The sequence below is a fragment of the Monodon monoceros genome, unplaced genomic scaffold (genome assembly GCF_005190385.1).
Source record: "Monodon monoceros isolate NGI ecotype Baffin Bay Population unplaced genomic scaffold, NGI_Narwhal_1 Super_Scaffold_20, whole genome shotgun sequence".
In the NCBI taxonomy this organism is placed as follows: Eukaryota; Metazoa; Chordata; class Mammalia; order Artiodactyla; family Monodontidae; genus Monodon; species Monodon monoceros.
This window is the reverse complement of record NW_021703777.1, coordinates 1,293,394-1,307,466: the sequence shown is the minus strand read 5'-3', so window position 1 is coordinate 1,307,466 and position 14,073 is coordinate 1,293,394. Positions and strand designations below refer to the sequence as shown.

The following is a 14,073-nucleotide window of genomic DNA, read 5'->3' as shown; positions in this document are numbered from 1 at the left end:
CGCGGCCTCCGTGCGCCCGGCCCTGGGCGGCCTTGGCCGGGACCCCGGCCCCGCTCGGGACACCCCCCGGCCCCGGCGCCGCGCCCGCGCCTGGGCCTCCCCTCCCCCTCGAGCTGGGGGCGGGGCGGCCGCGGCGCCCGGAGAGCGCCCCGACCGGCAGCTCTGTGATCGATTGGAAGGTGCCGGCCGCCCCGCGGGCTGCAGGCCGGCCCCGCGCGACCCCCGACCCGCCGCCGGGCCGTCGGCCGGCTGACAGGTGCTCGGGGCCCTGGCCGGGGACTCCTCGGCGGCGCGCGCGGCCCCCGCGTCCCCCCCCCCCCCTCGCCTCCCCCCCCCCCCCCCCCCCCCCCCCCCCCCCGCCGCCGCGGCGCGGCGCAGGATCTGTTCAGACCTCGGGGAACTGGTTCAGGTCCAGGTTCTGCTTTGATCCTCGGCGCAAACTGGAGACGCCGAAGAGGGCCCTCGGAGAAAGCCTTGGATGGGAGGATGTGGGAAGGAGCCCGCGGGGCTCGGCGGCGCTGAGCCCGGCCCGCAGCCCCGCCGCCCCAGTGCCCGCCGCCCGCGCGCCCGCCCGCTCAGCCCAATGCTCCTCTTCGGGCTCCTGCTGCTGACATCCGCCCTGGCCGGCCAGAGACCCGGGACCCGGGCTGAGTCCAGCCTGAGCAGCAAGCTCCAGCTCGCCAGCACCAAGGAGCAGAACGGTGAGTGCCCCCGCTCCGTCCCCTGCCGCGCCGCCCGCGCCGCCCGGCGCGCCCGGGCGGGACGCACCCCGGCCCGCGCGCCGCGTTCGCGGAGCTTCCTCGCAGCCTGCGGCTGGGGCAGCGGCCGCCGGGCTCCAGCGGGGCAGCCTGAGTGTCCCCGCAGGCGCCGCCGCAGCGCGGACATGCTGGGAGCCCTGGGGGGCGTCAGGGCCAGCGCGCTTGCAAGACCTCTCGTCGCCGGAGTCCTAAGTTCGAGAACTGCCTCTAGACCCGAGTCCGACACGAACGCGTCCTGGCATGTTTGACTCTCCTCCGAGCTTTTTGCCCTGGGGAGGGGTGTCCCAGGACGTGTGTCAGCCGCATTAATTGAAGCGCTCGCTGTGGAAAGGCATCAATTAATCAGTAAGTAGATAGCAAGCCAAGAGGTCGAGGGCCCCGTGGACGTGTGCAGGGGGGAATTAAAAAAGTGTATTTCTCTTGTGCTCTTTTTTTTTTTTTTTTTAATGTGCCTTTGTACTCCTGAAGCCCTTACCTTTCTGGTGGTGTGTTTTTCTATGCGATGGTGAGTGACTGCTAGTTTGTGTGTGCTGGAAGCGACTTAATCCTGCATAGGAAATGAGAATTACTTTCACCTTTCAAGTGTACCTGAAATGTTTAGAAAACTCTCAGATGCAAGTTCCCTTGGGCTGGGATCGCACAGAGCTGGAGAAAGGCTCCTTTCATAAAGCCAGGGCTGCTTCAGGGTGTGTAATTTGCTTAGCCTCTGAACCCCATATGATTTACATCATTCAATTTCTAAACCCTTTTGCTCTTGATCTAACATTATGAAGTCATTTTTGAGACTACTTTGTAAATAGAAATTTTATACTGCACATGAAACCGCAATGTCAATGCAGGCTGTCTAAAATTAGAATATTAAACACCCTGTTTACAAGTGGCGGCTCTCGGTGTTATTTGAAAAGAAATGTACATGTTTTTACTGCTTTATATGCCATCTGTTCAGAATGCAAGAAGGCTGTCACTTCATGAACCGTGCGAAACGAACGTGAGCAGCATGTGCCTAGGAGATCAGAATGCCCTGAACTGTGTTTTTAAGTCACAAGCAACTTTTTCTGTAGGTTTTGTGGGGGGTGTCTCAGAGCTTCAAGTTTGGATTGAAACTCTCCAGAGTGTTCACCTTTAAGAAAGCACAGAAAGTTCTAGAGTCCAAAAAGAGAGAAAATAAGGATTCCTGGGACCTTTGTAGCCATTATCTGTACTCGCTGTTTGGGCAGCAAGACAAGGCATCACCATTTATCAGCTGATGGTACTGTGGTTGCTTCTTACGACTTGGTGATGTGATGGGACGGGGCACCTGCAGGCTGCTTGAGCTGCTGATCAAAGGGATCCACGTCCAATCACGGGGACTGCAGAGGGCCGGGGGCGCGGGGACAGGGCGGGGGGGGGGGGGGGGGGGGATCAAAGAAGCCACAGCGCCACTTGTACCCTGGCAGGAGACGGATCAGACCAACCTCTGTTCTTTATCACGTAAAATAAATGCCCAGTTCAAAATATCGCTTCTGACTGGACCACGTTTCCCCAAATGACCATGCACCGTATCCCTGGCTCCTGGCTTCTGTTTTTTTTATTTTTTCCATCCCAGATCCTTTCTCCTAATGCTCTGACTTACTTATCAGGCCTGTCCTGGCATCTCTCATCTTCCCGAGTCCCTTCGCGACTTGTACTTGTCATTGTCCTCTCCTTGCCATTCTTTCTTGTGGTCCACGTGCCATCGTCGCTTTGTAACGAGGCCCAGAACTTTCACCGGGGTCTTTGGCCACTTTCCGGGGTCGATTCACCCCCCTCCTGAGAAGTGGGTTCGTGAAGCCAGGCCACACACATTGTGTTGCCGTCAGAGGCTGGGCCATTTCCATTCCTAAGATGCATGATGCTAAAAATAGCCGGGTGGTTTCCTAATCTGTGTGCAGAGGACTGGTCTATGTTTAGCCTTTGGGAGGGTTGGCAGCCGGAAGTAAGTGGAGGTGGAGGAACCGCTCACCTTGCGGTGCTCAGCCTGAGAAGCGGGGCGGCCAGCGCTAGGGGGCGGTGTAGAGCTATCTTCCCGCGCATGGAAGGTTCCAGGATGCGAGGGTAACAGGTGGGTGCTAAGGAAGATCCCCCAGGAAAGTGAGCGGCTTTGCTGGAACTTTCTCCTCTTTTTGTGGCTTTCAACTTTTCCATTCCGTCATGTGGGCATTTTTTTTTTCCCTCTTACTGAATTATGATTGGTTTCTGATTGCCCTGTTGCTTCTCAATGTAGATGAGAGTCTAATTCCCCCAGTACAGACCCACCTGAGGGTACCACATAGAAAACGCCATTCACCCAGTCTGTGCACTGTGTCATATTCAGAAAGGTCTTCGAAGAAGTGCTAAATGTGAGATGTCCAAATTGATCTGTTGTGACAGTCGGAGGTCATTCTGTCCACCATTGACCACCCCCCTCCCCGATGGATGGTTACTCTCTTCCCTGGAGAATTCCAGAGTCTCCTGTGGGGTTGACTCCATCAGATCCCCAGGCCTGCTCAGTTTCAAAATCAACTGGGTGTCCTGAGCCCTGTCAAACATGGAAATTGATTGCTCTAACCGATGCTGGGCACTTGGATTTAGACTGGGGCAAGGGAGGCACTTCAAAATTAGGTGTGAGGGGTCAGTGTCACTTACCCTGTTTTAGTTAGTTGTTTCTCTCCTCAAAACTCTGTTGCAGTTCTTGCCACTTTACTGGAAAAATAATTTTATCCTCCAGTACTATGAGGTGCCTTTGTGTCTTTTTTTTTTTTTTTTTTTTTGGTCTCGCTGCGCAGCTTGTGGGAGCTTAGTTCCCAGACCAAGCATTGAACCTGGGCTCCATGAGTGAAAGCGCGGAGCCCTAACTAACCGCTGGACCACAGGGAACTCCCGCCTTTGTGTCTTTCATTCTTAATCTGACTGCTGACAATGAAGTCTCACATATCCACCAAGGATCTGCCCCCAGATTTAACGTAGAGAGGGAGATGAAAGATGAGAACGCTGACGCAGGTAGGGTTTCTGGCCTGGACGCGCTGTACGGCCATGGGGAAATGAGTGTGGTCTGCATGCACTCCTTTTAGGAGAGGACTCCTCCCAGGAAATGGGCGCGTTCTGGGATGCTGCTTCCGGGCTGTAGCAGAGGGAATCAGGCGCGTCTCAAGCGAAACGGAACACAGCTTACTTTGTTTACCGCGTGTGTTTAGCCCCAGTAGATGCCAATCACAGGGTTGTCGGTGGGATGAGGCCTCACCCACCTTGTGTCACTGGGGAGGGATTTTAATTTACCCATAGCCCTGAAACATGCTTCTGACTGTTCTATTAACTGTTGTGAGTGTAGATTTGGGATATGTCTCTGTTGATTAGGGTTTTCCTTACGAACGTTATTTTAAAAAATTTAAGTGCAGTTGATGTATAATGTTAGGTAAGTTACAGGTGTACAGTATAGTGATTCATGATTGTTAAAGGTTATCCTCCGTTTATAGTTACTGTAAAATATCGGCTACATTCCTGTGTGGTGTAATATATCCTCGTAGCTTATTTTCAACATAATAATAGCGTACCTTCTAATCCCCTACCCCAGATTGCCCCTCCCCCTTCCCTTTCCCCACTGAGCATCGTTTATTGTTTGCGCACTTGTCCTCAAGGGCTTCTGTGGCCTGTGCGGCCATTTACTTTGGGGACAGATGGTCCCCTGGTGCCTCGCTCAGTACGTGTGTCTTGTGTTTACGGCTTTTCAGTGCGTCTCTTTCAGTGCCAGCTCACCCCTCCTCCCATTGCCAGTGTGCCCATATCCACTCCCCTCCCCTCTGCCCTAGGTAGCAGCTTCAAAGCTGTATTTACTGCAAGGCAGATCGTCACAACCTTTAGAATAGTGTCCAAGAGTACATAGCTCTGCCCGAGGACCCAGGGGACTTTCCTGTTAGTCTATAAGTTGTCGTGCATGACCTTTGTGACATTTATTTTTGTTATCTAGAGGGGTTTTTTTTTGTTTTTTAACTTCCTCCTGGTTCTCTGCTCTGTTTGGGGTAGTTGAGGAAGTTGGAGAAGTGAAGCACCATTATGTAATGATGAATATTGCTTTTCACCATAGGTGACAAAAAATCCCCCTTCTATTTTATGGTGACATTTCCTCTTCTCCCAGCTGTTACCTTCTACCCTTAATCTTATAAACTTGGTGTTTACCTCTGAAAGGTGATTAGAAAGTAAAAAGGTCTGTACGAAGCCTCAGGAACTATATATCATTTGTTGGATAGTTGTAAATAGATGCTGGGGGCCGACTCTACACTTTCCTCCTTGGTGTATTTTGTAGTGCCCTGTGTCGGGCACCAACGTCTTAGCTTGGTTTATTCTTAGTTCATCCTTCCTGAAACTTATTCCTTACATATCTTCTTGACATTCTCTTCTACTACATGTTTTTTTCAACATTTTGGTGCAAAAAATTGTTTTATCTATAAACTTGCACACTTTTTGTAGAAATAGAAATCTAATGATAATGTGATGTGTGTTAAATAAAAAATAATTGAATCAGTGCATTTGTAATGTCCACCTTCCCCCCGAAATGTTCCCAAGACTGCTAAACATTTCCCTTGATGCTTCTTTTTTTTCTTTTTAAAGAAATTTTATTTTATTTTATATCAGAGTATAGTTGATTAACAATGTTGTGTTAGTTTCAGGTGTACAGCAAAGTGATTCAGTCGTATGTATACATACATCTATTCTTTCTCAAATTCTTTTCCCATTTAGGTTATTCCAGAGCACTGAGCAGAGGGGAGGTTTCTGTTTGTATCAACCAACATGGTAGAAGTCGTAATAAAAGTCCCTTCATTTACTTGGCCTGCTTTTGATGTCTCTGATGGTTCTATTTGCAAGTGTTATCTGTAGCCAGAATATCTCTGTATGACGCCATATAATTTCTGAACGCTCGTTGGTTAAACAGTCTCTGTGAATTATTTTTCTCTACCACTGCCTCCACCTGTGATTTTTTTCCCTCGCATCCCCCTTCTCTGTCTCCTGAGGATACGTCTAGTGGTCGATTTTTGGCTGGTAAGCACGGGGTACGACCACACCCATTGTGGAAATACTGAAACATCGCCAGTGGGTTGAGAAGGAGCCTGGCCACTCCTCCAGGACAGATGGAGCATCTTTGAGCAGAAGCCACAGCGTTAATGCCCGGCACAGCTGGGGACATCGGGGACACTGCTCCAACCCTGCTGGCCTCCTTCCTGATGGATCCCTCCTGCGCCTGCCACACTGATGCTTAAGCCTTTTGACACTTTCAGCTATGGACAGTTTAGTTCACAGGGGAGTTAAAACTCCTGTCTCTTCTCCCCATTGCTGGGCACTCGGGCCCGACCCACTTGCAGCTTGAAGGACCCAGAGAGAAGAAAGGGTACAGCCTCCTTCAAGCCTCCTTCCTGCAGCTTCTTTGCTTCGAGCCTGTCAAGGGTGGAGGCCTGGGGGTGAGACGCGGCAGGGGACGTGGCACGCGTGGCGTGGGATTGCAGCCCTCAGGTGCCTGTTCCTGGTTCCCCAGGCAACACCGGGCAGCTGCTTTGGCCTGGGTACCACATTCCTGCCATCTGGGTTAAAGAGACCACCTTCTCTGCGAGGTCTTTTTTCTAACCACTTTCATTAACCACCCCTGTTTATCACGTCAAGGGTAATTCACTGCATAGCACTTACCACTGTGATATTCTGCTTGTTTATTGGTTTATTTATTGTCTCCCTGCCACCCCTGTAGAATGTAAGGCCCCTGAGAGCGTGGCCCCGTCAGACTTGCCCTTTATGGGTGCGCCAGCGCCTGGAACGAAGGGTGGCATAGAGTAAATATTTGTTAGACGGTTCTGGATGCGGTGCCTTGCTTAAGCAGGACTCTGGTATTGCCTGGAACAGCAGCCCGTCTTGGAAGGTGGCTTTCTGATACTGGAACTTTCACCATTGCTTGACTTTTTGCAAAGCAAGATGCGCTTGCTTATTGGTTGGGATGGGAGCCACCAGTGAGGGTTCTACTTTATCATCTTGGTAAATGTACCACGTGACCAGGAGCGTGTGTACCAAGCCGGTGGGTAGGTTTTCTAGAAGCGGTGCTAGTTACTGTCTTAAAAGTGCCACGGGGCTGTGCACCTCTGTAGTGCTGCAGCTGGGTCGCACGCATGTGATCTGGACCCAGGACTGCGCAGAATGGTGAGGTTGAATGGCTGACACACTCCAGCATCAGTGTGCTTCCCACCTTCTGCTTGTGGCTCACGGAGAACGTGCACAGGATAGAAATCCGCAGTAATTCTGGCAGGTGGACTGTCAGGGCCGGAAGGGTCCCAGGAGTCCGTCCACAGTGATGTGTACCGTGAGGCCTAGACCACCGAGGTGACTTTGTCAAGGTCGCGCTGGAGGGTAGCCGGGTTCAACGGCTTGTGGGCTGATATGTTTTCCTTCCATGGGAACCAGTGAGGCAAATGGCGTTCTAGTTTCAAAATTCCAACACTTGGCATAAATGCATTTCTTTACTGTTCTGGGAGGTTTTGTGCTTTGGGGGTTGTAAGGGCAGCTTGGGCTCCCTTGATCCTGAAACATTCTTTACGGGCACGCTAAGGACAACAATCTCGGAATAATCCTATTAACGATGCAGAGCAGATACTCTGGCCAAGGTCTACGGTAACACCTCTGTTGGGGTAGAAATCTGCCAGTTTGGCAAATGACTTGAAATACTTCCTTTAGAATTGTTACTGTGATGGGCTGGGATCGAATTTTCAGCGGGTCCGTGGATGAACAATGTTGATTGGCATATTTTGCCATATTTCTTGATGCTGAGGGGGAAGGTTGACATGGGAAATCTTGGTTCCACTGGGAGGTTTTCTTTTCTTTGTTTCTTTCTTTTTTTTTTTTTTTTTTTAACAATTTTGAACATTTTAGTTAGCAGGATGTCTCAGTGGTGAAGTACCGTAGAAGTGAGTAAATAAGCATGGTTTAGTGAGCTCTAGAACACACAGCCTGTTATTCTTTTGCAATGGATGTAATGAGTGACTTTAGCCTTTATTTACCCTATATTATACAGGGCATTCTATTCAGAGGTTCAGACTGCTCTTAAATCAAGAGCATCAAGGAGATAAATTCGTAGCTGTGGACTCGAACAGCTTGCCTAAAACAGAATTCATTTACCTTTGTAAAAAATTTTGTTTACAGAGTTCAGAATCTGAGAACAAATGAGCTACAGTTATAAAGAGGAGTTATGTTAATTACGTTTATCCTTAAAGCCAAGTTCGTAAGCGTGATGTTTTTGGTAGCATGAGCTCATTCTGTGGTTTAGGTCGGGAGGATACATTTCAGATGGAGTTCAGCCCCTCTTATCTGCCATCTGCCTTCACGTCGGGCTCTCTGCCCCACCTTCAAGTGGTTATTCCCAGTCCCGCGGTGATGGGGCAGCCGCCCCCCTTGGACATCTGCCTTGTTGCAAAGCCAAACCATCTTTGCCAGGCTAGCTTCACTAATTTAGCTTTCGTGGTGTTAGGCTTAATTCCTTTTTATTTTCAAACTGTGATTTTTTTTTTTTTTCGGATTTGGCATTTTCCCCATTGAAGAGTAGTTGAACCATCTCTCAATTAAGGGATGGTGTGTCGGGTTGTTGCAGTGTCTGGGGGCGGCAGGCAAAGCGGGTGTCTGGCTCTTTGAGAGAAAACACCATCCCCAGACAGCACGAGGCCCGTCGATGGTAGCCAGCGCAAGGACGCGGCTTTGCGTTGCACCTGTATACGCTGCGCGCTGATGAGAAACCGGGACGCGCTCCCGGGAAGGGCAGTATTTGGATGCCGCCACGGGGGGGCGATTCAGTGGGACCAAAGGGTCCCTGGTGGGTCTCTGGTCTTGTGATGTTGATGATGACTCCCCGAGAGCCCGCTGGGTGCGGCGCTGGTGCTCAGTGTTTGCAGACAGTCCACAGTTCATCTCTGTGACCCCCCCCCCCCCCCCCCCCCTGCGCTATTGGGAGGAACACCGAGGCCAGGCTGGCCAAGTAGCCAAGGTCGCACAGCTGGTGAACGTTTGGACCCGGGTCTGACTACAAGCCAGGACTCAGCCACGCGCCTCCCCCGTCATGAGTTAATGGTCTAACGTTTTATTAGAACATTGTTTTTAAACAGCAGTTTATGAGCTTGTGCTCTGTGCTAAGCTCTGCCCGAGGTGCCGGGTACACAGAGAAGGAGATGCAGCCCTTGCCCTTGCGAAGCACTGTCCGAGGAGGATGGCAGCTCTGGAGTTTATCTCCAGGTCTGTTGGTTCTGGGCTCCAGGAGCTGTGGGAACGCAGAGGGCTTTACCGTGACCCCCCGGATCCTCTGGTGATTGACCAGGTGGTGGATTCCACGCGGAAAAGAAGCGCATGGAGAAAAGCTCCCACGGGGGAGATGGCATACTTTGAAGTGGGCTTGAGAAGGGAGAAGAGGAAAGTGTTCTAGGCCAAGGGGACAGCCTGCAGCCCAGGATAGAAGCAAGTCTGGGGTTGAGGATGAACAGAGGCAGGGGAGATGTAAGGCCCTGGTGCTGTGTGCAGGGCAGCTCAGAAGCAGAATCCAGGAGAAGGTTGTCTTTACTCTGCAAACAAGAAATGCTGGAGAGGGTGTGGAGAAAAGGGAACCCTCTTGCACTGCTGGTAGGAATGTAAATTGATGCAGCCACTATGGAGAACAGTATGGAGGTTCCTTAAACAACTAAAAATAGAGCTACCATGTGACCCAGCAATCCCACTCCTGGGCATATACCCTGAGAAAACCATAATTCAAAAAGAGTAATTTTTATAATAAAATTACTTAATTTAAAACATAATTCACAATGTTCATTGCAGCTCTATTTACAATAGCCAGGACATGGAAGCAACCTAAATGTCCATCGACAGGTGAATGGCTAAAGAAGATGTGGTGCATATATACAATGGAATATTACCAAGCCATAAAAAAGAATGAAATAATGCCATTTGCAGTGACATGGATGGAGCTAGAGTCTGTCATACAGAGTGAAGTCAGACACAGAAAGGCAAATATCATGTGATATCACTTAGATGTGGAATCTATTGATTCCATATAAAACATGATAGAGGTGAACTTACTTACAAAACAGACTCAGACTCACAGACATAGAAAAACAGCTGAAGGTTACCAAGGGGGAAAGTGGAGGAGGGGTAAATTAGGAGGTTGCGATTAGCAGATACACACTACTGTATATAAAATGGATAACCAACAAGGACCGACTGTAGAGCACAGGGAGCTCCACTCAGTATTTTGTAATAACCTAGAAGGGAAAAGAATGTGAAAAATCATAGATAGAGATACATATGTGTGTGTGTGTGTAACTGCATCACTTTGCTGTACACTTGAAACTAACACAACATTGTAAATCAGCTTTAATTTAAAAAAAGGAAAAGTTGTCTTCATGCTTAAGGTTGAGTCAAACCTTTTCTTTCCAGTTGCTTTCTAGGCAGGCAGGTAGCAGTTCCACTTCGGTGTGAGTGGCTAAGGGCTTATTGGGGTTTTCTTGGGAGGTTCTGAACGGGTCCGAGTGCAGGCTGCACAGCCTCAGTGACACTCAGATAAGCTAAGCCTGTGTCCATGCCATCTCTGCTGCCTGCTTTATGTAAACAAAGTGCTAATTTCACACTTCATTCACAAAACGGATGGCATGCAGAAGGAGGCCGGGTGTGGGACAGGATGTGATAAAGGGGCAGCACACGTAGAATCAGTGTGATGAAGCTATATTCCCTTGCAAGGAGCGAGGAAAACGGCCTTTATACTTTTAAGGGAAAGGATGTTGAATTTCCTGGAAAATTAATTCCTGTGAGGTTAGTTTGCATTGAGTAACCTCTGGGGAGGTTTGTCCTGGTTCCCTGGACCCAATGCTAGAAATATTTTGAGGTATTTAAGGATTTGAAATGAATGCATTCGATGTGATGTGGATGCCATGCTATTTTGTTTGAAGGCAGGCCATTTGCATTCCAGGGAAGCCTTGTTCGTGAGTGCGTACTATTTTAAGCTTCTCAGCGTTTGCCAGATGGGGATGGGCTTCTGTGCTCCACTGCCCAGCTGGCTCCTGCACCTGCCTTGAGAGTCACTGCAGAGATCAGGAACCATGAACAACAGAAGCTGGGCTTGCGAGGGGCTCACCTTGTGTTGTTTCTAGCAGTTGTTTTTGCTGGGTGTTTATAAGGACATCTGTCTTTTAAAGAGTCCTACTATTTATCTTTTTATTTTTCCAACTGAGGAATGAATCACAGCTTGTTTCCTGTATTTACCACACACAGTCATAGGCTGAGGTGATGAGAAATGCAAATTGGGAGTCATTAAAGCGTTATAATGTCTTTTTCTGTGGCAACAGGTGATGTTTAAAATCCATGTATGAAGAAGGAATGTTTGCTTAAAATGTGATGAGATGAGATGAGAACAAAAAAGTATTCAGTTCCTTACTGGAAATGTCTTCCTGGGTTTGGAAAAAAGGGGAACCTGCAGGGTTCATTTCTGATGTATCTGACTTTAAACCTGAGGCATGGTGGTGGTAGGGTGCAAATGGTTTAAGAACACAGGAAGAACACAGTAGCTTCCAGCATTTTCATGTTTTTCTTTGGAAATAGACTAGACTCCTTCTTACTAGAGTGTGACTTGCCATCTGCTTAGCCATTCAAAGGAGACTGAACACCAAAAAAACGAGAAACCGAATTAGCTAGTGCACATCGAGGGCCCAGATGGGGTGTCCTGGGGGCGGGTCTCCCCTGATGGTAGTAGGGTTATGTTGTGGGTAATAAAAGGTATTGGGGAGGCTTCCTGTTAGATAAGCAGCGATGTCTCAATGCGTATGTTTCGTGACTTGCTTTACTTTTACCTCTAAACTAAACTACACTCTGTTTCTGGAGGTCCACATGACAGTGGACAGCCTTTGTGATACAGGTGACTAGATCTCATAGCATACGATGTTTTTACAGTTTCAGATGCAGTTTCCTGTATATTAGAGATGTGTATGGCCTCGGCTGTATCTGTATTTTGTGTTAGTCGCAAAACTGTCTGGCTGTAGAAAAATCCACAATCAAAAACTAGCAGGTGTTCCTGGTCAAAATCTGGCCAGGATGTTGACTCTAGATACCTCATTGATAAATGGTAACCCTTGAAAAAGTGGTTCTAACCTCTGTTTTCTTGAGAAAATTAACAGGCTTGGTGTTTACAGGCATGATTAAGAATGTAAAATTAAGAATTAAATAATCTGTGTGTTTGTTTTAAGAAAGCACCTGTTTTGTCATGGTAGAAAATTTATCTTTAATCTGTACTGGTAACTTTTGATTGGCTGTGTTGGGTCTTCATTGCTGCACGCCGGCTTTCTCTGGTTGCGGCGAGCGGGGGCTACTCTTCGTTGTGGTGCGCGGGCTTCTCATCGTGGTGGCTTCTCTTGTTGCGGAGCACGGGCTCTAGAGTGCAGGCTTCAGTAGTTGTGGTGCGTGGGCTCAGTAGTTGTGGCTCGCGGGCTCTAGAGCAGAGGCTCAGTAGTTGTGGTGCACGGGCTTAATTGCTCCGCGGCATGTGGGATCTTCCCGGACCAGGGCTCGAACCCGTGTCCCCTGCATTGGCAGGCGGATTCTTAACCACTGCGCCACCAGGGAAGTCCCGTACTGATAACTTTTGCTGGGCACCTGTTGGGCAACCCATTAAGCTAACTGCTTTAGGATGGTTTCCTTTGAGAACTAACATTTACGTCCTCGGAAATCAACTAAGGTGTCTGGATCCCACATTTCCTTGCGATCTTCCTTTGCAGTCATTTCCAAACAGCCAAACTACCCTATAGCAAAACACTCAGAGGTGCACATCTTCTGGAAGAAGTGCAAATGCCACACTTTTTACTTGGAAAAATGGAAAAGGAGGACTTATTTAATATATCTGCTGGACGTTTAAAACTGCATAAAGCACAGGAAGTACTTCGAGAGTGTGGGAGTGGGTGGTGTTTCCAAACTACAAACATTGTTTTGAAAATTTCCCCGGTAGTGGTGAATTATATGAGACCACGTCCATCTAAGGAGAGCTCGTTTAACTGGCTTGTGGTTCGGAGGTTCATTCAAACACTCTTAAACAAAATAAAGGGAAAGGATGTAATGACTTCTTTATGGAAAGGCCGTAAAAAGGTACAGAGCTGTGTAAACAAATTGAGTCATTTACTAGATGTTTCAGTGATAGATTTGCAGTCCAAATTCAGGGTTAGGTATTAGGTTTTATAGGCTCTGACCATGTTCCACCTTGAAAATGAAGTTACAAGCTTAGTTTTTTGGTTTGTTTGTGTGTTTGTTTTTCTTTGGTGCGTGGGGACCCATTATTGCTATTTTATATGGCAGCTTGAAAAAGTACTTAAAATTCTGAGCATTTACATTTACGTTGGTTCAGCTTCAGACAACGGTGAGAAACCCTTGTGTGAAAAGTTGAATTGACCTGAGTTTTGGTAGCACTGGGTTCTATTCAAGGAAAATAAGATGACTGAAATTGAAGTTTTCCTTCTGGGCTCAGACATGGCCCAACTAATTGTAAAATAATTGTTCTGGATAGCAAGAGTGGACTCATAATTATAAGTATGTAAAGTAGAAAGCCAACCAAAGTTCTGATTTACGGTTACTGTAACTCTGCCGCTAATGTAGTAAAACCGCTATTATATCAACCTGCTGTGACATTCATTCCTCTTGCTTGAGGTGTAGGTAAAAAATCCTTTCCCAAGTTGTCTTACTTTAGAGAGTTGCTTTATTGCATTAGAATATTAATTGACCTCCCCTAACATTGGCATGAGGGCTGTGCCACAATTGTCCAATAAAGGGGGGGATGGGCAGGGGGTGCGTGGTCCTGCACGTTGCTGGTGATAGCTAGCGGGAGGAAGGCAGAAATAAATTTGGAAATTGAAGTGAGGAAAGGAAAGTAAATAATTTCTATGTCGATACCATAACATTTATTCATCCTGTAACTTCTCTCAGGGGTGGCTTGCTTGGCCTGAGAGGAAGTGGATTGTGTAAGAAACTGCAGTAAAAATCAATGAGCCTTTCTAAGTTCTGAAAATTGGTTGCATCACACCGTACTGGTAGCTTTCACGTGTTGTTGCTGGAGCTTTGGCAGCGGAAAGAACTGCTCCGGCTCCGTGGGCCTGAAAAACAAGGGACAATGGTGGATATTATAGTTTCTGTGTAATGTGTGACTTGCTATTTCCTTTTCCCCACCCTCCTTTTAATGAATAACTTAGGGCTAGATGGCCTTACGTCTGTGAAAAATCCAGGATCTGCTTTTAAATCGGATTCTTGGCCCGGACGTACATCTGAGCCCTTGTGGTGTGTG

General features: G+C 48.3%; 1 protein-coding gene across 1 annotated transcript in view; it reads left to right on the top strand.

Moving 5' to 3' along the window:
- The first annotated feature begins 406 nt into the window (after positions 1 to 406).
- Positions 407 to 14,073, top strand: part of PDGFC (platelet derived growth factor C) — a 217,561-nt gene continuing 203,894 nt past the window's right edge. Inside the window, exon 1 of the mRNA XM_029235534.1 lies at positions 407 to 701. Coding sequence (XP_029091367.1) covers positions 479 to 701 — 223 coding nt within the window. The 5' untranslated portion in view covers positions 407 to 478. The remainder of the gene's footprint in view (positions 702 to 14,073) is intronic.